This window comes from Macaca fascicularis, chromosome 2 (assembly GCF_037993035.2).
Source record: "Macaca fascicularis isolate 582-1 chromosome 2, T2T-MFA8v1.1".
Taxonomy (NCBI): domain Eukaryota; kingdom Metazoa; phylum Chordata; class Mammalia; order Primates; family Cercopithecidae; genus Macaca; species Macaca fascicularis.
The window spans coordinates 125,412,199-125,437,331 of NC_088376.1; the positions used below are offsets into that span (position 1 = coordinate 125,412,199).

Below are 25,133 nucleotides of genomic sequence, written 5' to 3' on the forward strand. Positions count from 1 at the left end.
ACAAATGACTTCCTAAGAATCATCATGCGTGCTTTCAGTTTAAAATTTCTAATGTTTTCTCAAGTGCATTTTATAACTACTGAGGTTTTTGTTTTTCCAAGGAAGGAAGAGGCATATGCAAATTCTCACTGGCAATCTCTAGGATTGAACATAGTTTTATCAGCAAGATGTTATCTCTGCAGAGAATGTCTAGAACATAAACATCAACTGTGAGAATGATTTCTCTATTGAAGCATTTTATCTGATTGAACCTAAATTGATACCTGGTTCACTAACAAAAGCTCTAAAGAAGTATCTGCTTATAAATTCTCTCTACTCAATATCCATCAAGGGCCAATTTAAAGCATTTCAGATATATTTTGAGTACAGAATATTTTACCATAATAAAATGAACAAGACTACAATTATTGAACAAGGTAAATTTCTGATGATTTTATTTCAAAGTAAAGTACACAGGCAATTGGACCCACTTTACCAAATTTCATCCAGGATTTCCTGAAATAGAAAGAAAAACTAACTATGTCAGTCATAAGCTCTTTATTTTTTTAGTACTTGTCTACCTAGAGTAAACTCAAAGGGGGTCTAAAAAGATGGCCTTTATATAAACTATAACAGAATTTACTGTTAATAACTTGGAGTATTTGAAATAGTCAAGGATTTTGCAATTTTTTAATTTCTTACTCTTCAAAGCTTGTCCTTCCTTTTCCATCCTCAAGCTTTCCTTTTCTGTCTTCATTTCTATTCTCTACTCAACAGTCTTACCTCCTCCAATAATTTCCTTTGTTACTATCAAACCTCCATTTTCAAAGTATCTGGCATCAGAAATGAAATCCTCAAAATTAAGGAAAATGAGGAGAAAACATTCTTCCCAATGCTTCCTTTCCACTAGGGCTCACACCAGATGTACTCACATGCACACATTTCTATGCAAGTTGCTTCCCTCACTTAGAACACTCCACACCACACTCTCCTGCCACTTGATACACCCAATCACAAAAAGACTTCCAAATCAGCCCATTTTTCAAGGTCCACCTCAGTCCTTCAAAATGTTGTCTATACTATTCCAGCTCATGGTGCTCTTTCCTTTCTTATCCTCATAATCGGCATATTTTTTAATTACATAATCTCAAGATAACATACAGAATTATTGAGAATACTAACATCAAACAGTTTGGAGTTCATTTACTAGCACTGTGATCTTAAGTAAATCATTTCTCTAAGCCTCAATTTTCTCAGCTATAAAAATGAGGATAGTAAGACTTTGGCACACTTGCTCATAGGGTTTTTATGAGAATAAGGTAATTCATGGAAAGTGACTGGTACAGAATAAACATTCAATAAAAACCATTTTTATGTTGTCAGCCATCATCCTCCAGCTTTTTGTGTATATTTTAAAAGCCCAGCCAGCTTCTAGGCTCTTAAGGGCAGATTACATCTTACAGATGTTTAATACATACATCTTTATAGAATTTATGACTAAATGATACAATGTTTTATAAATATGAAGGTAGGGGGCAATTAGAGAAGATTATATGAGGCTGAGGAGATAATCATAGCATGCTGGTGCACAGAACTAGTCCAGGGGTTAGGAAACAATAATTTCACAACACCGTGCAGACTGTCTCATTATGGATCAGTTGTTACTTAGTAGGTTGCAATAATTTTCATGGCACGCTGTGAATACCTCACTCCAGAAAGTATCCAAACTTACCTGATAAACACAGAAGCTATATGTTAATAGATACACTGTTGCCAGAGATTCTTCCTCACCAGCCTGGTGACTCACAGAAAGGATCAGCTGTGGGCAATATGATGAGAAACGCAGCTATCACAGTAGATCTTTAAGTAGAAATTACCCACTTTTATTGGATGCTATAAAACAAATTATCAAAGTCTATCTAGATAACCTCCAAGTGTCTGTGATATATTCCTGATTACTGTTCTTAAAAACTGCAAGAAAACTCCCAAGGTATTCCTCAGTTCACAGCTAAGGCGGATGGTGACCTACAAAAGTTGGGCTCAACGTTGAAAGAGCTGGATTTGTCCCAACTGTGTTACTATGCAAACTTACACAAGCAGGGAGGTTAGCAGTTTGTCAAGCAACAAACAAATGCTATAATGAGCCTACAGTTATTATTTTCACACAACCCATTACCAACTTAAGAAAAATCCTTATTTGTAAATGTACACAAAAAATAAACAAGAATTCCATGTAACCGTGCAAAAGCTTTCTTTTATTCCTAGAACACAGGACCACTCAAGGGTCTACTTTTCATCTTTCCTAAGTGGTAAGGGTATGGAACAGCAAAATCAAAGCTCCTATCAAGTGAAGATAGAGTACTCTGAAATTATGATGAATGTTAACGGGAGGAATTATTTCATCCGTTCATTCAAAAATATTTACCGAGCACCTGTATGTCAGGCAGTTCCGGTTGCTGAGGATACATCAGCAAAGCAGAGACAAAAATACTTACTCTTAGGATGTTCAAATTCTAGTGGTGGGTGCACTGGCAAACAAATAAATGAGTGATTACACAATATATGGATTGTTACTGTGTTATGGAAAAAATAAAGCAGGTGGAGGATACGGAGCCAGGAGGTGGGGATCTTCTTATATTGGAGATTAGAGGAATGGTTCTGTGAGGAGGTAGATTGAAAGATACAGGGAATCGAATCTATAAATGTCTGAAGAAGGGGCTTTCCAGGCAAAGGAAACATTAAGTGCAGAGGTCCTGACGCAAGAGCTACGTTTTACGTAAATATTCTGGAAGGAGAAAATTAAAAATATACCTTGGATTTTGGAGTCCTTAGCTCTTTGTGTTTTACCAGCAGAGCATCCTTTATAAAGAAAACAACTTTACCTCTCTTGAACCTTTTCTTCCTCTGCATATTAGAGAACTGACACTACCACGTACTTCAGTTATTTCAAGAACAAAAATTAAGAAATGCACTTTACAGCAACGAGATATTATTACAAAGAGCGCTAAATTAACAACCACGCTTGTCTCCTTGGCTGTCAAATGAAGCCAGTGGTGCCCATTTCACAGGGCGTTGCGGGGACTCAACGAGATAACCAATGTAAATATGGCGACTGACACTCAGAAACCACTCAAGGCGTAATCCAGCAATACTACTGTCAACGCGGGGTCTACCAACAATGAGCGGGCAGGGGCTCTCGTTGCTCTGCTCAGTATGAGACGTCCAGGACGAAGCACCTCGAAGCTGCTTCATATGCACTCGCTGAATAAACCGACTGTAAATTCCACTCACTTTAGAGTACTTTGCCGAATTTTTCGCACTTCTACATTCTGCTGGGACATTCCAGCTTCTAAGGACCCAGCTTCACTCTCTAAAACTCTTTCAACATATGCAGGTCTCACTTTAAAAGGTCTTGAAATGGACTTACTACCAGACCGCCTTTCCCTAGGGTTCGTAAAGACCCTTCCAAGTCACCCTCCCGCGCGCCGCATGCCACACGCCCACCTTCTGGTTGCCGCGACTACACCTCACGAACCTTTCGCGCCCCAAGGCGGCCCTTTATAAAGATGCGGTGACGTCACCGCGCGCCGCGCGTGCGCAAATATGGCAACGTGACCACGCCCTGGCCTGCGCTGAGGCCCCGGCGTCGGCGCAGTAGCTGGTGCCTTCCCGGAAGGGCTCAGAGGCGGGCTCGGTGAGTGGAGTCGGACCGTGGGTGGATGCCCTGACTGCCTGACGGTTGCTTAGGGGCCTGCAGGACCGCTGGGGAGGATGTTGTTAACGTAAAGAGCCAGGTTGATGAGGAAGGTTCATGAGTCCTTTGGGTATAAGCGGGAGTTGGGGCGGCCGGAGGGCAGATGACTCTGAGAAGGTGCGGATCTTCGGTTCTAAGGGAGAATTTGATTTGGTTTTGTCTGAAGTGCTGATAGCGGGCCTCTCAGAAAAGTTACCATGAACCGACTTTCCGGGATTCCCTTGGCGCTGCGTTAATTGGCCTTGTTGCAAAAGGAAACCGAGAGGAGGGCGGCGAGGATTGGCCTGCGGTGATGTTAGCTGAAAATATCTGTAATTAGACCCTGGAGGGCGGGCCTGTGAGCGATTGCTGTCCGCGGTGCTGAAGGAAAGGCAGCCATGCCTAGAGGAGGAAACCTAATGAGGGCAGGGCGGTGTTTCCGTTTTCCTTGGCCGGGTTCAGCGCCCTACACTCAATAGGCGTGGGCTTTCTAGCAGGGCTGGACACTCGGGCGGTGTGTCCATCTTTAGACAATCTTTATGGAGTGCATAGATGTTTAATTTCATAAAATTTAGGAAAGCTTCATTTCAGGAAGGAATTTTATTCCTCTTTTTCTCCCTTAGGGCAAGCACTTTCAGCTTATAAGCCCAACCAGATGAGTTGTCTGCAGTTTTGGAGGCCTTCGAAGCATTTCACTAGACCTCTGTCTGTATCGGTCCAATGTCTTTAGCCAAGGTGAGCTTGCTCGTTGTGTAAAGTGTGCCATGAAAATGGGCTTTCCTACACTCCACAAATGAGAGTGCTGAGGAGCCAGGGGAAGGGGAAGGTATCTATCTAATTGTGCTTTTCCTCACAGTTACGCATGAAAAGTAATTTCCTATTTAGAAGAGAGATGGTAGAACTGGGCACTCTTCCAATAAAGGAAAGACCTTGAATTTCCAGTTGGTTCTCATACTTGTTTGCCTGCCTTTCTGTCTATGTGTGTTTGCACATGCATAAGCGATGGTGTTCCTGTGTTGAATTTTACAGAGCGGATTTTTTTTCTGTTGATGCAATAAAACGTTTACTAGTCTTAGTACCAGCTGCTTGTTTGTTTTTAATTCTGATTGAGGTTAGAGTCTAGAAAGAAAAGAGGAGACAATACGAAATATGTTGGGTTTACCTAATTCATGGTGTTCTTAGATAAAACTGGCATGCTGAATAAAAATGTGTTTAATCGCGTCCTTTCATTTTATACATTATTACATCTTAAGTTTTCTTTTCTCTTCTGAGAGAACCAATGGATTAAGCTACTAAAATAATCAAATGTTGCAAAGCTGAGGACATGTGGTAGAAGTAACTTTAAATGTTTTTATTCTTTATGACAGCTTTGATTAAAGATGACTTCCTTGTTTGCTCAAGAAATTCGCCTTTCTAAAAGACATGAAGAAATGTAAGTTTTTTTTAAAAGGATGATTCAGATATAGAAATTGAACTAGCTTTGTTAGTGAAATTTTGTATGCACAGGATGACTTAAAAATTTGAAAGCATGTCATTTTAATTTTCTGACACTTAAGAGGTCTTAGTGTTAGGGAATGTCCTTGTTTCTTATGAATAAGCAAGATTAAAAGATATGTTCTATGTATTTTTACTCTTTGTAAGTAATATATAAATAAATTTGCCCCTCCTCCCACCCCTTCTAGGCTCCACATTGGTATTTAATGGGCTTCTCTAAACCTCTTACCCAGGACTGGCTTCATGGGTATATGACTTATATATAGTCATAGGTCTTACATTTGGTTTAATGCTCTCATGCCATTGTTTTGCATCATTTTAGACTGGACCCTCAAATTGTGTAGCCAGTCCTGCTCTTTGTTTTGTATTATTCACTCTTTTCCTCCTCTCTCTGTGGGCTTTCAGGTTTTCCTTTTCTTTAATTAATTACCAGACGTTCTTTCCTTGGCTCATAAGATACTTTCCTTACCAAAAAATTGACTATTCATAGACTTGGGATTTTAATTCCACCTTTAAGACAGCCCGATGAAACACAGTGTTTCTTGAGAATCTCCACAGCTATTTGGGAAACAGTTTGACTGTTGTGTATACCAACTTATGTATCTTTTAATCATCTTACATATTGTCTTAAAAAGAACAAAAATGTATAAAATAAGCATTTGACCAGCAAGAAACTTTTAAAGTATATTATATGTAACAAAGTAGTTTGAAGATATTGACTTGTAATTTTTTACATCTTTCTTCAATTACTGTTTTACCTTGTTGTGAGTATGCATACATACACACAGCCTCTCACTCATATATCAAACCATCATCTTTCTCTTGGAAAAAGAGGGAAAAAATATTTTTATTGCTTCTTCAAACATATGGAAGTTTAGCACAATTCTAAATGTGTAACATGAGATTCAGGGGTACTGAAGTGTTAAGCAGAAGGTTTCATATAGCAAGTTATATCAATGTATGTGTGTCGGGAGGTATATATAACTATGTGTACAAAGGGATATGTATTACAGTTTGCATTTTCACCAAAAATTAAAACATATCTTCAACATTCTAAAATAATTTCAAAAGACCAGAGAGGCTAAAAAAACAGAAGCATGTACTTATGGCATATATAAAGAATATGTTAATGAAAATAAAAATGATTTTAACCAGATTGACTTAAGACTTATTGAACTACCTCAGATTTTTCACTGTCTTATTAGTTGACATAGTAATTGACTTTTAGAATAGGTTAGAGTTGAAGTGAGGTGTTATTAAGAAATGAATTTTTTATATTGGTCAAGCAGTAAAATGTTTGCTTTTAATTTTTTAACTCTATAATCTTCATTTTTTTCTAGAGTATCACAAAGATTAATGTTACTTCAACAAATGGAGAATAAATTGGGTGATCAACATACAGAAAAGGCATCTCAACTCCAAACAGTTGAGACTGCTTTTAAAAGGAACCGTAGTCTTTTAAAGGTAAGTTTCCATGACTTGAATATAGAAATTTATCCCACCTCCTCAAAAATCTTTTAGGTAAGTTTCATAATATTGATTTATATAATTTATTGGTTCTGAGTAATAAGTAGAATTACTAAAGCAGCATCTTTTTTAAAAGCCCATGTCAGTTAGATAAGTAACATATGTATCCTCATTTTTTTAAATTAAAAAAAAATTGAACTCTGTTTGCAATCAACTAGAAAATCAATGACTACAGAAGGAAGTGTAAGGTCACCCTTTTGCAAGAAGTAAGAAATAGAAGATGTACCTTTCCATCTCTCATCTTCTTTTATTTGAAAGGAAATCCTGAAAGGCCATAAAGTACCTATAAGCTATTGAGAGCCAACTCACAACTATCAAACATCATAAAAACAAGAACAATTTGATTTTGCCTGACTAGGCAAACACACAGAATTCATATCTATGATAACAGATTTCCCAGCTCCCTCTTGATGGATATGGAGGAGTGGTCAAAGTGTATGATTGTGCGGGGCCTCACCATTTGGCCAATGTGCCCATTTGGAGTAGAATCATATGTGTAACATTTTTGGCTGCTTGTTATACTTTGCTTCCAGAATTGTATGGCTTCATCCATAATTAAAACCCTAAAGTTTGCTTCCATTCAAGCTTCCAAGAGATCCTATGACTAAAACATTTGGTAGTAAGACTATATTATTTAAGTTATAAAGCAGTGTTTTCAGTTTTTTATTGTTAAATATTTTCATCGATAGGCATGATATAGTTATCTTCTGTCCTCACTAGAGGATAAAGGAAGAGGAAAATTCAGTTATCTTCTCAGCTTCTGGCAGTTTGATCCACAGTAATTTAAGTCACAGCCATAGTGCTACCAAAGCATTCTATATTGCCATATGTCTTACTTGCCCAATGGTGTTAGCAATATTTATTTTTAAATGGAAATATATAGGATAATCTGGAATTTGCTCTGAAAAGTTAGAAAAACTAAATTAGAAGGCTTAATTGCTACCTACCTGCAGCACGTGATATGATATTTAGTTTTCAAGCATTTTCCTTTTAATGAGCAAGTATTTGATGAATGCTTAGAGGGTCCTTACTGTTGAGCTAGTTCTGGGCAGAAAGTAGGGACAACAAAATAAGTATAAATCAGAGCTCTTGATATCAAGAACCCAGAGACTTTGTGTGATCAAACATTAAATTACATGGAATAGAGTCAGGACTACAGAAATAAGAATTTAAAAAATCTTTGAGAGCTAGAATATTCAAAAAGGTCTCAAAGAAGAAGCTAAGCCTAGCCTGTATTTGAATAGGCAGAAGGCAAGGCATACTGTTGGATTCTTACAAAAGAGCCAAGACCAGAAGACTGAATGACCCTGTTAATGATCCTGGGAGTGTGACTAACTAGCTTAGAAATTCACAGGAAACAAGGTTGGATATGTGTTATCGGACCAAAGAAGTTGAGACTTGATGTATAGACATAATTCAGTACTGAAAATGACTAAGCAAAAGAAAAATATAGACTTATGTAAGAAATAAATGAGTGGGTATTTAAGGAAGATTCATTTGCTATTTAGATGCAAGATGATTTCAAAAATGGAGAGAATAGAGTTCAGAAGGGTAGCTAAGAAATCATAGTCATACATATATAAGGAACATAATGAACCTGGTTTCACAGTTATGAGAAACTTCAATTTGGTATGATATTTTTCCCCTGATTATCAAAGTGAAATATTCCCACTGTAAAAAAAAAAAAAAAAAAAATTAAAGGGTAAAGAAGACGAAATAGCATACGTTCCATATCATCCCGCTGATCTAAAATTAATATATTTTTGTATATTTTCTTTGAGTACTTCAGTAAACATTTATTGAGTACCGATTATATCACAAACACAGTGCTTGCTGCTAGAGATGCTGCCTCTTCTCTTTTTTTGCATTCTTTGAGTCATTGCATATGCAATTTTTAAAATCCTACTTTCCCTCATATGTTTTTAAACTTTCAAAAGAATTTTAGTGGCTCTACCATAGAAGTCATTATGAAAGTAAAATAAATGAGACTTATCCAGGCACAGTGGCTCATGCCTATAATCTTTGGATTATCCTTGGGGAGGCCAAGGCAGGAGGATCACTTGAGCCCAGGAGTTCAGGTCCAGCCTGAGCAACACAGCAAGACCCTGTCTCTAAAAAAGAGTTAAAAAATTAGCTGGACATGGTGGTGCATGCCTGTAGTCCCAGCTGCTTGGGAGGCTGTGGCAGGAGGTTCCCTGGAGCCCAGGAATTCAAGGTTACAGTGAGCTATGATCATGCACCGTAGTCACTGTACTTGCAGCCTGAGTGACAGAGTGAGACTCTGTGTCTGGGGAAAAATAAATAAATAAGACTTGATTGCAGAATTTTGAGTTGGTAGACACTTTAAAAATATGCATATTAGATTCGATTCTCATCTAAAGGTATTCAATTTTTTTGCATTAAAACTTGTTTTCCTGTTAAAATAGATAGAAGTGGACCTGCTTTGGGTCAAAGCACCACCTGTTCAGTCTTTCCTTGACTGCCCAGCTGTGGCTTTAAGGAACTGTGAAAAACCACTGATCTGGGCTAATTCCTTAATTTAAAGATGAGGAAACCATAGGGCAATTACTCCTGATACCACTTGTTCAGGACAGGTTAAGTTACATCTAGGATAGGTACTTTAGAACTACAGCCTACACTTTAAAAATGGTTCCAATAAAACTTGAAAGCATTTCTGTAATAAGAGTACAAAATATGGATGACGTCTATTAACATCCATTATTTGACCTTATTTAGATCTTCTGACCAATATAATGAACATTAAAAAGGAATGAGCTTTCACTTTTGAAAAGGACAGTATAACACTAGCATTTTGGAATGATATGGTTATATACTTTAAAAAACCAAATTTGTTCTGAAAGTAGTATGAGTTAAGTAAAATTGGTGGATAAAAGATACAAAAATCAATAGTAATTCTAGGTATACAACTGGAAAATATAAGAAATCACATTCACATTAGCAATAAAATTCTAAAATACTTGGGAATGATCTTAACAAGGGGTTTGCATGATTGGTGTAGAGACAGTTATTACTCTGAAATGGAAGATTTAAAAGAAAACTTACAAGGAAACATGTGCCTTAATCCTGAGTAGGGAGACTATTGTTTTTTTAAAGACAGCTGTTACACATACCCTCTGAATTGAGTCTTTGTAAAAATTACACATAAAATTAAAAAACACAAAATTATTTTTAGATTTAAATAAGTTCCAACAGAATTCACCTTGAACTCAATGTCTGTAAATTCCTTTGGAAAACAGCAGGAATATAAAATATCAAAGAATGTATTTTATAAAGGAGCAGTGAAGAAGAGACCAATTCCATCAAATATTTGCACATATTAGTAAATGAATAGATATGAATGTAGGTAGTGAAGAATAGGCTTCAGTCAGTAACTATCATAAAAGATAGTGAACTTTGAAAACACAGGGTGGGTGATTTTTCCCTGTTAGTATTAGTAAAATGGAATTTATCTGCCTTTTAAGAACATAACAGAATTGGTATAGATTTGGAAGAGAAAGAGAAAATTGTGTTTCTATAAATACTGCCACAATGTAAGCTGACATCTCTCCCCATGTACCTACCATAAAATTTAGTTTTATCTAGAAAGGCTATTCTATAAGTAGGGCCGGGTGCGGTGGCTCACACCTGTAATCCCACCACTTTGGGAGGCTGAGGCAGGCGGATCACGAGATCAAGACCATCCTGGCCAACATGGTGAAACCCCGTCTCTACTAAAAATACAAAAAATTAGCTGGGTGTGGTGGTGTGTGCCTGTAGTCCCAGCTACTCAGGAAGCTGAGGCAGGAGAATTGCTTGAACCCGGGAAGCTGGGGGGTTGCAGTGAGCGAGATCGTGCCACTGCACTCCAGCCTGACGACAGAGTGAGACTCCATCTCAAAAAAAAAGCAAAAAAGGCAATTCTGTAAGTCAACATCATCTCAAGAGTAAGCTCATGAGTCAGCTGGACAAACACTCCGGGGTGAGAAAGAATGAGAAAGTGATGCAGCCGGTGAGAGAATGCTTCCACTGAAGAACACCCTGGAAGCCTTCATGGGGCAGTTGGCAGTTAAACAGGGACTTCAACAAACTGCCACCCAAGATGGTTGGTGACTTATAGGACCCTCTCTCTCTTCTTTCCTTCTTACCTTTCTCACCTCCAATTCCTTGAAGAATACGTTTAATAAATGCTTGCATGTTCCTGTACCAATGACCCTGTATCTCGTGCTTTAGTATCTTATTTTTCATATCCCAGAAATTGGCCCTCCAGCAGCTTAAAAGATTAAAACCAGCCTGGCCATAGCTAGGTTCACTGTATATATTTATAGTGAGGTATTAGATTTCAAGTTTTGGAGGAAGTGGCATGTATAGGGATAGGGAGAAAAAGAGATCTCAGCATGTGACTTTCTGTGCTCATATTTTACCTTTCCTAATCATGAATCAACTCATTTAAACATAGCCTTCTCAGTTCTGCCATAGAGTAACATTTATACCATCATCCACACTGGGAACTTGTTTTTTAATTGTTATGAAGAGTTTCAAGCCTATATAGAAAAGGGAATGGAAGAATGTACTTACATGTGCTTATTACCCAGATTCAATAATTATCGAAACATGGCCAATCTTGCTTCATCTATATACCTCATCCCCTTCCCCAACCACTGAGTTTATTTTGAAGGTATTCTCCAGAAATCGTATTGTTTCACCTTTAGCTATTTCTGAATATATCTGTATTTTTTCAGTGTATATCATTAAATGATAAGGACTATTTTACTATTTTAAGCAAAATCACAATACTATTATCAATAAGAAATTACCACTAATTCCTCAAATATTCAGAGTTCACATTTCTCTGATAAATCTGTAGGCATGTTTACATTTGTTTGGATGAGAATCCAAATAAAATCCAACATTGTAATTGATTGATACGTCTCTAAAAGTACCCCCTGACCTTTTCATCCACTTTTTAATTTATGTGTTAAAGGAATTAGGTCATTTGTTCTATGTGTTTCTCAGTTTGGATATTGCTAATTACATCTCTGACGTATCATTTTGCATGTTCCTGTATTCTCTGTAATTCCTATAAATTGATCTAGAGCTGTGCTGTCCAACAGAAATATACTGTGAGCACATATGTAATTAAAATTTTCTAGTGACCACTTTTAACAAAGTCAAAAGAAACAGATGAAATTAATGTTAACAACATTTTCATGAGGTATATACAAAATATTATTTCAAATGTTTCTACCAAAAATTTGTAATTAAATATCCCATATTCTTTTTCTTACTAAGCCTTCCGAATTCAGTATATGTTTTGCACTTACAGCACATCTTAATTTGGACTTACCACATTTTAAGTGCTCAATAGTCACATGAGGCTAATGGCTATCATATGAGCAGTGAAGTTCTAGAGGCTGGATCAGATTCAGGTTCATTGTTTGGGGGAAGAACATTTCCATAATTCCTAGCTGTCTCATTTTGGAATGTTGGCAGTCATTGATGATCATTGCCTAGATATATTCATTAGAGGTTGCAAAAAGAATATTCAAATTCTTTTATTCCTTCTCTTTCAATTGCTTGTTATTTATATGAAAGAGAATCTTCCCCTCATCACTTATTTGGTTACACTGAAGTACAGTTCATGTAGGAAAAGGTATGACTTCTGGACACTTTCTCTATAGCTTTCAAAATCATAGTTTGGTTCTCTGGCATCCTCTAATGGTGACGAATAAGGTGGTATTTTGTTTTTAGTTTATCTGGGATTTGAAATGTTTCGATCCCTTGCAATTTTTATTCTTATTTATGCCTTATGTGTCCCATTTTTACTGTGGTGAAGCCTCTTCAAGTTAACTCCTGAATGTCTTTGACATTATCCTAACAGTCTTTGATAGTTTCCTTTCTTTATGATGTAATGAGTTATTCCAGGCTCATTATGTGCCTTTGCTGCCCAGACCTGGAATTGGCCATTGCTCCAAGAAGCCCTGGTTCCTTTTGGCAGGAAATATATTTAGAGCCCTCAATCTGGGTACTAAGAATGCTTATTGCAACTTGTTTTGTTATTGTTTAAAATAAAATACATCAAGAGCTTATAACAGTATCTCCAATTCAATTACACGATTGAAGATTTAACTTAAAATCGCTGATCTTACGCATCTACCTTCTTTTTCTAACACCGAAAATCTGTTTCCAAAGAATTATTCTATGATACAGACATGGCTATCACCAATAATATGATTACTGAGAATGGTTTTCAGTAAGATAACTTTTACAATTTCTTTTTGTCCCCAGGGTATACCCCCACAAAGGGTGTCCAGTGAATACTGTGTTCTAAGAATACTTGATGTAGCTCTTCTCTATGTGGTTATACCACAAACTACATAATAGTTAGATTTGTCACATTTAGTTTCCAATTTGGAGGGAATTGCTTTTTTATTTGTCCTATAACTATATAAAATTTTAAATGTTCTAGTGGCAAGTCTATAAGACAAGGGAACAATGTATAGTCAAGTAAGTGTCACCTCCCTTTTCACCCCCCTTTTTCCTTTCCCTCTGCCTGCTTCGGGTACCTTTTGAAAAAAAAAAGTTTTGGTTTATAATCAGGAAACTTTTACATCTTTTGTATTCATTTAATGAATATTTAATGCCTAGTACACGCCCTGCACTTTGTGAGATACTCAGATGCATAAAGGTTGTATGGGACACAGTCCTTACCTTGTGGTAGTATATAATCAAAGGAAAGGTTCTTATGTGGAAGTATTAGGGTATAACTGGCTACAGAAGGCTAGGATCAAATTGCAAAGTTGTTTGTTTGTTTGTTTGTTTGTTTGTTTGTTTGTTTTCAGTCAGGCTAAGGAATTCACACTTCATCCTCTATGTAGTGGGTACTGATGATTTTTTAAGTCTAGGGAAAGACATATGCAAAGTAGTTCTTTAGAAAAATGAATTGATCCCCTCTTAGGTATGGATGGAAGTAAAACAAGACATACTGTAGGCATGCATCATACAGTAAGTACTCCTCAAGTATTTGTTGAATGAATAAGTGTAATAATAAGGCCATAGCATTGGAAGTGAAATGGAAAGGCTAGGAGAGATATCCTGAAGGAACAATTTATAGACTTTTGAAAATTTAAATGGCAGGTATAAGAAGAGTTAAAGATAGAGTATAGAGCATAGGTATCTGAGGGAAGAGAATTCCTACTATTGTTCATTCATTATATCCTGTAGGAATAAGATGAGCTTAGTTTCATTTGGTTGAGAAATAAGGGCTAGGAAGAAAGGTTAGCCATGCCTCTACAGTAAAAGTTACTGAAGCTAGATAGGACACAGTCTTGAGAGAGAGAAGATAAAAAATATGAGAACAGCTGCCACAGATCTTAAGAAAGCTCACACTTAGGAACAAGGGGAGAAAAATTAGACAGCCAAAGGGAAAGAAAAGTAGGAATCAGAGGTGAGCATGTCTTCTAAGAAAGCAAATATCTCTTAAGCTAAGAAATAAGTTTTTCAGAGGCCTGATAATTTATAGTCAGAATACTGCAGAGATAACAGTCAAGTGTTTAACCATAGGCCTGCTTTACCAGGCCATATGTCTCCTACTTGTATCTGCTTTCCCATTTAGAAATCTGCTCTCCTATAAGAGATATTAAATATCCTTATTTTCTGGTCTTCAAGAAAAATGTTTATAATATTGTCTACAATGCTAGTGGCACCAAGATCTGCCATTAACAATAATCTTATAACTTCTTCGAGTAAGGACCATAATTGGACTTGTGATTATTTTATTTGTGTTTATTTGATTTATAAAGGTAAAAAACATTTTTCCAGGACCTTGTAACATCTCAATGTAATCACACAAAAGTTATTAGGCTTCTGTATCTGTCATAGCATCAGCATCAAAAGCTCTTTAGCGTGCATCTTAGCTATAAACTTCTTGTATGGGATAGACATGCTAAAAATCAGCTTTTTTCCCTAAATTCATGGCTTTTTTCCTTCAAATCACCTTCCTCCAGACAGCAGGTGCATTAATGGTTGTGCAACTTTGGGGAGTCCCTTTAGGGAATTTCCTGTTTTTCCCTTTTACATTTCACACCCATTCCTTGCTCCCGCCGCTACCATCTGCTATCTCTTTTCTCCTGTTCAGCATTGGCTTCTTCACACCCCACTCCCACGCCCTTTTCCATCTCTCTCCGTCTGTCCAACAGCCCTCTACTTAGACTGCTCCAGTGCTTGTACAGGAATCAGATAACTTTCTCTTTTCTATCAACTCACTAAGCTCAACAGAGAGACAAAATTTATATGGCCTGTGACCAAGGCCACATTGTGAACTTGACAGACATAAGTGGGCACAAGGCAACATGGGTGCTGATTTTGGGAGCGTTTATTAGACAACGCTCAAGTGTTCCACTAAAAATTTGTGGAATCCTGCATTTCTGGGCGTTTACTTCATGTATATATAAAGATAAGAATATTTACCAGGGTATGAATTAAGTTTAGTTACCTTGGTGTTTTTACAACTATAAGAGAAAAATACACATATCTACAAGTAAAACTACACATTAAAGCATGGTGCTTGAATGCTTTCAGCTGAATGACATACTAGCTAGCAATAAAACTTGCCATTGAAATTAGCTTAGAAAGCTAGTACTAAAAAGATCTAGATGGTATAATGAAAAGGTTCTTGTCACTAAGTACTGAGGTACCTCACTGAGCTTCCATTAAATATATGGAATATTTGCATACATATAATTTTTTTAATTGAACATTGAACAAATGAAATGTGTGCCATTGATATGCTATTTACATCTTCTAGAGAGACTAGAACTCTTCACTTTTAAGATTAGCACAGGGTGGGTCTGAGTATCTGACTGTTTTTGTATCTGAATATTTTATTATTTTATCCTTCTGGCTGTTTTTTAGTGATGTAAGAGCTAAATTAACGTGCTGAACACTATTATAAGACACTCTTTTTGCATGAATTACTGACATTTACTAGCTATTCAAAAGTGAAAAGGCAGAACCTAGAAGTACCACCTCCCCCACCTCTATTTCAAAATAAGAAATGCTGTATTCTTTATCTGAAATGGATTAATTGAACAATGATCAGTTTTCCTACCGCGGTGTGCCTCCATCCATTCAAACTATATCCAGAGAAGAGTGGAGGTGAGAGATTCGGGATATAGATATTGCTTGTACAGGTGCCATTTGTTTTATGTAAATCCACTTTAATATAAAATGCCGATATCTGTTACAGGATATAGAAGCAGCAGAAAAGTCACTACAGACCAGGATTCACCCACTTCCACGGCCTGAGGTGGTTTCTCTTGAGGTAAGCATCTTAAGGAACAAATGTAAAAAGAGAAACTCTATCTATCAGTAGCACACTACAAGTTAAACAATGGTTATATATATTTTCCAGATATATTTATTCAGTACATTAAAGAAGATATGCCTGTTTGATCTTTTATGTCCACAGTACTGTGCTTTATACATAGGAGGTAACTGAGAAGTATCTTGATTTTTAAAAGTTTAGCAATTGGAAATTTTATAAAGATGGGGATCTTTTCACCTTGTCACTTAGAAACAACTATCCTGTTAAACCATAACAGACAATATGCGCTAAATCATGAGATGACAACACACCTAACTCAAATGCTTTTGCTGCTTGCTGATGTTAGAAGTAGCAGTTTAGTCCCTTCACCAAAAATTTAACCAGAGCTAATTAAATGCATATTATCATACAATATAGTATGGCTTTTGTCTGCTTTATTTTGTTCAGTTCAAGAACAGATTGGGAAGATGGTTGGCAAAAATAAACTATATTTGGTATATGAATACGTTTGTGATGAATGAGAATTTACTACATATAGAATAGTTTCATTTTGTATTTTTAATGACCTTTCTCAAATACAGGTTTTGCCTTCTCCCCACCTGGGGATTAATAGACTCAAAATTAGAGGCTGAGAATTTTCCCCTCAATTTTCTGTGTCATCTAGGGTAAAAAACAAGGCAGTGATCAAGGATACAAAAAACTCTGGTACAAAGTTGTATCTTGGACATGTCTTTTTCTTTGTCTGATTCTCCAATTCCTTACTCTGGCCTATAGAGGACCCACACAATGGGAGTTACCCCAGCTGCAAATGTCAGGGAAACTCCCAACAACGGGCCTCAGATGGTATTTTTCTTAACTAGTCTTGCACAGCAGGATGACCTTTACTTTAAGTATGTCAGGCTGTTTCTGAGACCACATGCATAGATATATAGACATATGGAATCCCTCACCATTTTCAACTTGCAGAACTGCTGTATTTAATGCTTGGAGTGAATATTTTTGTGTTTCTAGTGCTAACTCATTGGCTGAATTTCCAAAAATGAGATTGCTAGTGATGATCTAATATCAGTTGCCCTCCTATGACTCAGGGCTTTGGGCAGTTTAGTTCTCTTTGACCTCCTTAGGGCAGTCACCCAAGAAATCAAAGCTAGACACAACACGCAATGTTGCATGAACTTCAGCCTATAGACTTCTACAGTGAGACCAATAATACAACATCTCAACTTCCAAGCTGTTTGTATTAAAAATTATTAAATTATATTGACATTTTGTCATCATAAAAATGGGGAAAAAGTATAGTGGATATATATTTCCTACACAAGGGTCCAATGTATCTGATTCCTGTGCTATAACACACTAGTTGTATTTCAGTTCCTGATCTCATCCCAGGTCAAATCTTTTGATGTTAATCCTGAAGCATGATTTATGTTTAATAATTTCATTGTAATAATTTCAGTATGGGGTAATCATTTGGTTTGGGATTTGGAATACTAAACAAAAACATTTAATGGTTATATCACCATAAATGATACTATTGGCAATAATCATGAAGTTGGCCACAAGAGGGCGTGTAAAATCACAATAAAATTCTAAAACCTGTAATTCTGCCAGACTCTGGTTTTACTGAGAAATTTGAAAATTAACACTAGTAAGTAGCCAGATTTTTTTCTAAAATTAACATAAAATATTCTGTAGAGGAAATGCATTCTACGTATATGTGTGTGTGTGTGTATATACACGCACACACACACTTAAGTGAATAAACATTTAGACTATTATGAAGAGCCAAGTTCAATTGCTTGATATGCTTTTTTACTTTTGAATTTTTTTTTCCAGACTCGTTACTGGGCATCAGTAGAAGAATATATTCCCAAATGGGAACAGTTTCTTTTAGGAAGAGCACCATATCCTTTTGCTGTTGAAAATCAAAATGAAGCAGAAAATACCATTCAAAATGAGGCATAGCGATGACTTCTTCATGTGCTATTTCAAAAAGCCTGTTTAATAAAGCTGAATGTTAAGGTGTATGTAGGTTATTGCAGGAACTTTAGGAATTAAATATGTTTATATTCTTCCATTATCTCCTAAGTGACAGTGAAGATACGAGAATTTACTGGCAAGTCTCATGCTATCACCTACTACTATTTCAAGGTCATGAATTTGCTTTCCTCCAAACCCATAGACGTGTTAAACACTAATATTAAAAGGTAGATTCTTTATTAATTAAATTATTGTCAGTGTTGTGTGTGTGTGTTATTTAAAAAAAAAAAAAACAATTTACAATCATTCTCCTCTAAGCAGGTATCTTGGCTCTGGTTTTAAGTTTTTTAGAATCCTTACTTTTTAGGGACAACGTATAGGATCAACATGGTTCTTTTTTTTTTTTTTAACCATTATTGTTTCTTTTAACAAATTAAAGGACAGTGACACCTAAAATAAACTGCTTTAGTAAAATAACGTATGAGAAAATAAATTCATAAGATTTTATCCCTCACAGATAACCAAACTTCTAAAAGTTCTGGAGACAGAAAGAACTGAACTATAAAACAGTCAATAAGTAGCCAGTTTCAGGAAGACTCAGACTTGGTTTGAAAAAGGATGCCTTTTAGAGCTGGGAATGGTTATTGGATTTTGACTTGGTTATTTAAGGATTGCCAACCTTGTGAATGCACATAACCCCACTCTTGTCTTTTCATCTTTAAACTTTCCCTTCCCGCTTCCTTCTATTTTCATTATTCCTGAAAAAACTGTCAGTCAGAAAGCGTTAGGTCACAACCCTAAACAGCTTTGAGATTCCTCAGTCCACCACTGCTTGATCACAAAAAAAAAAAAAAAAATTTATAACTTTCCAACTGTAGAGGCAACCTCTGCTAGTAAAGGGTACCTATGCTATATTACAATGAAATGTTTGTTTTAAATTTCAAACTGGTTTGTGTCTTTAAAAGAAGACAATAGGAAAAGCTAAATACACAACAACAACAACAACTATATTGAAATGTCCATTGTGCCGATAAGTTCCTTTAAACTACCATCTTGGAAATATCCTGTTGAGTGGGTGTTGGTGTGGGTAACAATAATGTTGTTTTCATAATATGTGCTGGCAGATTAGCACGCTTCTCTACAGTGTTAACAGTTGTAATTAAGGAATAAACAGCACAGGGTGTCAGTCCGATGACAATTTCATCTATAGTGTCACAATACAAAATGTCACAAAATATTAGAACTGTTATATAACTATAAAAAGTATCAGCTTAAAAGCTAAAAGCCTTTGAAAAAAGAAGACAGAGGAAGGAAGAAAAAAGAAAACTGGCATAGCAACCAGAACAATTTTATACCTTCTCAAGAATGTTCTGTCATGAAAATAAATTGATAATTTTTTTCTCTTACATTACAGTTTGGTTTCTAGCCATCCAGTTGATTTAGCAGGAGAATGCAGGTTTTTTTAGCAGCTTTGAATTGGTAAACAGATTTAGATGTAGTAGAAAGGAACATGAGGAAGTTTTTTTTTTTTTTTAACATCCAATCTTTCCCAGCATATGCACATAAGAAGGTGAATGAAGCAATGTGAAACTTATTTCTCTTTAGTCAAGTGAAAAAAAGGCTAAACATTTGTTAGATGGTAAAATATTGTGTCAAGCGAGTAGGCACATTCCAAAATTACACAGTGGTTGATACATTAACATCCTCAAATATTTGAGCGTACACTTCCTTTGAGATCTGTAAATTAAATCACCAGTAGGTTAGATTAAAATACAAAACAAATGGCAATCTAACCATCTCAAAAAAGGTTCAGGTTTTTTTCTCCCCAAAATTGAGGACTTGCTAAATAATTTTTGAAAAGCGTAAACGTAATACACCCTGGGTTACAATCGAGGGCAGAAGGGAAGGTATTTCCAAGGCTCCTGCTGTAGTGTTTTTCCCATTTTTGTTAATACCTCAAAAACTCCCAGAGATGACTTTATTCCTGGCCCCTCCAGAGCTCCCCTCCCCACCCCCACCTTGTAGACTGTAACAGATTGCACCACATGGTGTCTGTTTAAAAAAAAAAAAAAAATTCCCATAGGGACCTGGATATCCCATTAATGGGCTTTATATTCGTCATGGCAAATTAGCTTTACACAGGAATTTCCAAACATTGTTTTCTGTTAAGAAGAGAGGAATACCACATATAATGTATATTTTTTCTATGATGAGTAGGAATCAGACAAGGAAAAGGAAATGTCATCTACTCATACCTTTCTCTCCAAATTCAGTGTTCTTTCCATATGCTCCATTGTACTCCACCACTCTTCTCCATGAAAACTATGAATTTATGTTTTTTTTAGAAAAATGGAGTTTTCAAAATGAAAGTCAAATAATTTTTTCCAAAGCCATTCGTGGACTGTTGCAAATGCATAAATATTCAAAGCTCATTTTCTGCAGAAACACTTCTGCTATATGAAATTATTAAACTGTAAAATGCTAAAGATCAGAAGGAGCTACAGTTTTTCTTTAAGCTTGAAAAAAAATAAAATTTAAGTACTAAGGAAAAAGCCTAATACTCTGGAAACCAGACATCTGGTCTTTCTCATGCGTAGGGAGCAGTGTGAATGAAAGTGAAGTCAAACGGACAGTTTTTTTCTGCATTATGCACAAGGTGTTTTAAATTGTCAGCTTAAGGTTTAGATGAAGATAATCTCTAACTCTGTTTACAATTTTTGCTATTTTGCATTATCCCCTTTTTCCATAAAAAATAAAGTGAATATGTGTGCATACTTATTTTGAATCAATATTAAACTTATTTTGAGATTATTTTGTCACTTCTGAGATAATTGGAGACACACAGTGTGTTCATGTGTGCATGTGAGACAGAGACAGAGAAACCAAGGGTTGCTATCACCAATTCAAGAGGAAGATATTAAGCTTTAAAAACACTGGGAAGTAGGTTTTTAGTGTGTAAAGTTAATGCACAAGCCCATAAATCTGGCTTATCTACAAAATACAGTCTCCCCTCTCCTTTCATTAGTGTATTAATTTATCTTTTTTACTCTAAGCCAATTCACATCTTTTTCTTTTTAAGCTAGTCTTTTATTTAAAACACAATAAAGTTTTCAGTCCCGCTAAGGAGTTCCCCACCTCCTTTTCACGTGCCGCCCAAACATAAAGTTAATAGCTACATGGTTTTAAACACTATACATTTCAATAGTCACCTATTTTTTAAAACCTATTCCACTGTAATTAGTATAAAGAGATATCTTTTTTAAAAAGTTGCTGTCCAAAACCTATTCTTCAGAGAAGGTAATAACCAGGTGATGAGTTCAAGCAGAAAAAAACAAGTATGTGGAAAATATGTAGGAGAAAGAGAAGAGGAGAGTACTTTGGGAAACCTTCAAGTTGGAACAAGGGTCCCTCCCACCCCCATCCCACCCCATGTGTTTCTAAACACATGTTTCTCTTATAATTTAGAAGTTAATTTGTCTATATGGGAAATTTAGTTCCCCATTGTTAATAAAAGGGCATTTAGAGTTTTCTGGGACAAACATGGGGATGTGTCAAACTTTGGCAATTAAGAAGAGGATTGATTTGTGGATTTGACACATTGTGATCTCCCTTTCTAACTGGATCTGAGATTATATACTTACTAAAATCCAAGAAAAGGAAAATGACTCCAACAAAACCAGAGGCTCAAAATGCTTCCAGACCTCACTTTACCTCACAGAGTCAAGTGTCCCTGCTTACAAAGAAAAGGGAGCCAGTCCCCTAAGTTATAGCAATGTTTTAAAGTTCTTGCTATTTTAAAAACTGAAATTCATGTCTCAACAAAGAGACTGAGAGACTGCAAAGTAGTATCTAGATTGACTACAGTAAAAACCAATAAACAGTTGCACTGAGAGGAGACAATGAAATGTTCTCACTTTAGAAAGTGGTGACTTAGTTTCTTTTTTATGTAACTGGTCATGCAGACTCCTCCACTGTAAAAATCAAAGGATTTTTTGTTATTTCTCCCCAAATCTAGGTTATCAAAGTAGAAATTTTTCTGATGTTTTATACAATATCACTTTGGGACCAATGCAGTCAAATTAGAGGGAGAAAAAATTCCTTTCATATATTTTGTCTAGAACATCTCTAGCTTCTTTCATCTCCCAATACCACTTAATTGTTTTTCATACCTTGTTCCAGACATTTTTAAGGTCTGTAGAACTTACAAGCATTTCCTTTTACTAGAATACTCTGGCCTAGTAAAAACAATACTAAGATGTTCAAAAGAAGCCAAATCTAGAGCCCTTTAAAATGATACCCAGTAAACACAGAGGTAGAGAACACTTGGGCACCATCGATTCATTCATTCATTAACAGATCTTATTGACTGCTTTCTGTGTAGCAGGCACAGTTCTAAGCACCAAGAATACAGCAATGAAGAAAACAAAGCAAAAAAAAAAAAAAAAAAATCTGTGTCCTCATAGAATTTACATTCTGGTAGAGGCAGCAAGTAGACGGGGCTAATGGCAGACATTAACAACAGAAAAGTAATATGTGGTATATCAGATGGTGAGAAGGGCTAATATAGTATGAACATCTAAAATGTCTTAGTACAAGAAAATAAAGCAGACTTTGTAATTTTTCAGTAATATGATAGAACTGAGAGTCTCTTTTCCTATTCAAGGATCTTGAGTTGGGGTTTTCCAGTGAAGCAGCATTTCCACTGCTTCTTATTTGTAAGTTGTGCAAGCTTAATGAATAGGTTTATGATAAAGGATGAAAAAAAAATTCTCAGTACTTCCAACAGATATTTATACACAAACGTTCATAGCGGCATTATTCACAATAGCCAAAAGGTGCAAACAACCCAAACGTCCACTGATGGATGAATGGATAAAATGTGGTGCCTATATATATGGCGGGACATTATTCATCCTTTTAAAGGAAGAGAATTCTGACACATGCTACAACATGGATGAACTTTGAAGACATATGCTAAGTGAAATAAGCCAGACACCAAAGGGCAAATATTGTATAATTTCACTGATACGAAGTACCTAGAATAATCAAATTCATAGAGTGGTAGTTGCTAGAGGCTGGGCAGAGAGGAAGAATAGGGAGTTAGCATTTAATGGGCATAGAGTTTCAGTTTGGGAATATGAAAAATATCCAGAGATGGATGGTGGTAATGGTTGTACAGCAATGTGAATATCCTTAATGCCAGTGAACTATATGCTTTAAAAGGGTTAAAATTTTTTATATTCTGTGTATTTTACCATGATAAAGAAGTCCCTCACTAAACTAAACATAACCTGAAAACTTCCATATTGTAAGCTGTTTGATTTAAATCTTATTTGTGATCATATATAAGAACACATAAAAGCAAAGTTAATTCCTTCTAGAAAACTTCTATAAACGTTGTCCTCCATGTTTTCAAAATCAGTTGAATGTCTGCCTTTAGAAAGGTTGGTGTTCTGGGTTTTTGGTTGGTTTGTTTTTGTTTTGTCTATGAAACTCCTTACAAACAAGCTTCTTGTCCTCGTTCTGTCATTAATTGCTGCTCAGTTTCTTCAGTGAATTGAATTGGATCTCAATTTTCTAACAGAATTTTCTGCAGTGGCGGAAATGTTCTATATCTGTGCTATCCAATATGGCAGCCACTACCCAAAGGTGGCTGTTAAGCACTTGAGATGAAGCCAGTGCAACTGAGAAATTTAAATTTTATTTAATTTCAATTATTGGAAAAATTTTAAGTATGCTTGGAACAACTTGGGCATGTGAATCTACTTTTTCAACTTTAAATTTTATAAAATCTCAAAAGAGATCAAGTATTTCCAATGAAAATTTAGCATCCCAAATGGAGGTATGCTGTAAGTGCAAAATACACACTGGATTTCAAAGAGTGATACAGTTTGGCTGTGTCTCCACCCAAATCTTATATTGAATTGTAGTTCCCATAATCCCCATGTGTCATGGGAGGGACCCAGTGGGAGGTAACTGAATCATGGGGGTGGTTTCCCCCATGCTATTCGGGTGATAATAAGTCCTCACGAGATCTGATGGTTTTATAAGGGGCTTCCCCCTTCACTTGATTCTCATTCTTCTCCCTGCTGCCATGTGAAGAAGGATGTGTTTGCTTCCCCTTTTCACATCATTGTAAGTTCCCTGAGGCCTCTCAGTCATGGTGAACTGTGAGTCAATTAAACCTCTTTCCTTTATAAATTACCCAGTCTTGGGTATATCTTTATTAGCAGCATGAGAATTGACTAACACAGACAATAAACAAAGACATATTATTAAAATTAATTTTACCTGTTTCTTTTTATGAAGTAGCTACTAGAAAATTGAATCTTACATATGTAACTTATTTTATATTTTCTTGAACAGCATTAAACTAGAGAATTCCTAAGAGTCCTTGCAATTCTCTGAGTCAATATCTTTTTTGTTTGGTTGGTTTTTGGTTGTTTTGTTTTGTTTTGTTTGAGACAGAGTCTCACCCTGTCACCCAGGCTGGAGTAAAATGGCACAATCTCAGCTCACTGCATCCTCCGCCTCCCAGATTCAAGCGATTCTCCTGCCTCAGCCTTCTGAGTAGCTGGGACTACAGGCGTGCACCACCACACCCGGCTAATTTTGTATTTTTAGCACAGATGAGGTTTCACCATGTTGGCCAGGCTGGTCTCGAACTCCTGACCTCAGGTGATCCACCTGCCTCAGCCTCCCAAAGTTCTGGGATTACAGGCATGAGTGCACCTGGCCTGAGTCAATATCTTTATAGGCATTTTTTTTAAAAGCATCCTAATATTTGACTAGAAGCCCATAATTGCTGAATTTGGGGGAAACTTTAAGGTTAAATATTTAATTAATATTTGTATGCTTCCAACAGAATGTAAAAGAAGAATGAAAGTAAATGAAAGTTTATAAAGCCAGAGTAACCTGAGCATGGTGGCTCACACTTGTAATCCCAGCACTTTGGGACCAAAGCAGGAAGATTACTTGAGCCCAGGAGTTCAATAACACTGTGGTCAATAGAGCAAAACCTCATCTCTATTATTATTATTATTATTATTATTATTATTATTATAATTACTACTACTACTACTTAAAAAGCAGAGCGTC

The 25,133-nt window shown here is 36.2% G+C and overlaps 1 protein-coding gene and 1 long non-coding RNA gene across 7 annotated transcripts; one reads left to right on the top strand and one right to left on the bottom strand.

Annotated features, from left to right (window-relative positions):
- Positions 1-404: 404 nt before the first annotated feature.
- LOC107128950 (uncharacterized) lies at positions 405-3,515 on the bottom strand. Its single transcript, XR_006695841.1, has 3 exons — positions 3,484-3,515; positions 1,712-1,798; positions 405-495 (listed from the first exon to the last, which is right to left on the bottom strand). It is a non-coding gene; the product is annotated as an uncharacterized lncRNA (long non-coding RNA).
- A 124-nt stretch (positions 3,516-3,639) lies between these two features.
- Positions 3,640-18,283, top strand: CEP15 (centrosomal protein 15). 6 transcript variants are annotated; one of them, XM_005547513.4, is made up of 6 exons: positions 3,640-3,850; positions 4,336-4,447; positions 5,080-5,144; positions 6,547-6,670; positions 15,978-16,052; positions 17,892-18,283. In XM_005547513.4, exons 3-6 carry the CDS (start codon positions 5,092-5,094, stop codon positions 18,018-18,020), a joined length of 381 nt encoding a protein of 126 aa, XP_005547570.2. In that variant the 5' UTR covers positions 3,640-3,850; positions 4,336-4,447; positions 5,080-5,091; the 3' UTR covers positions 18,021-18,283. The 6 variants fall into 6 exon arrangements, with proteins under 6 accessions (XP_005547570.2, XP_005547568.2, XP_005547571.2 ...); XM_005547511.3 differs by having other exon boundaries at positions 3,640-3,786; XM_005547514.3 differs by having other exon boundaries at positions 3,640-3,773.
- Positions 18,284-25,133: the final 6,850 nt, after the last annotated feature.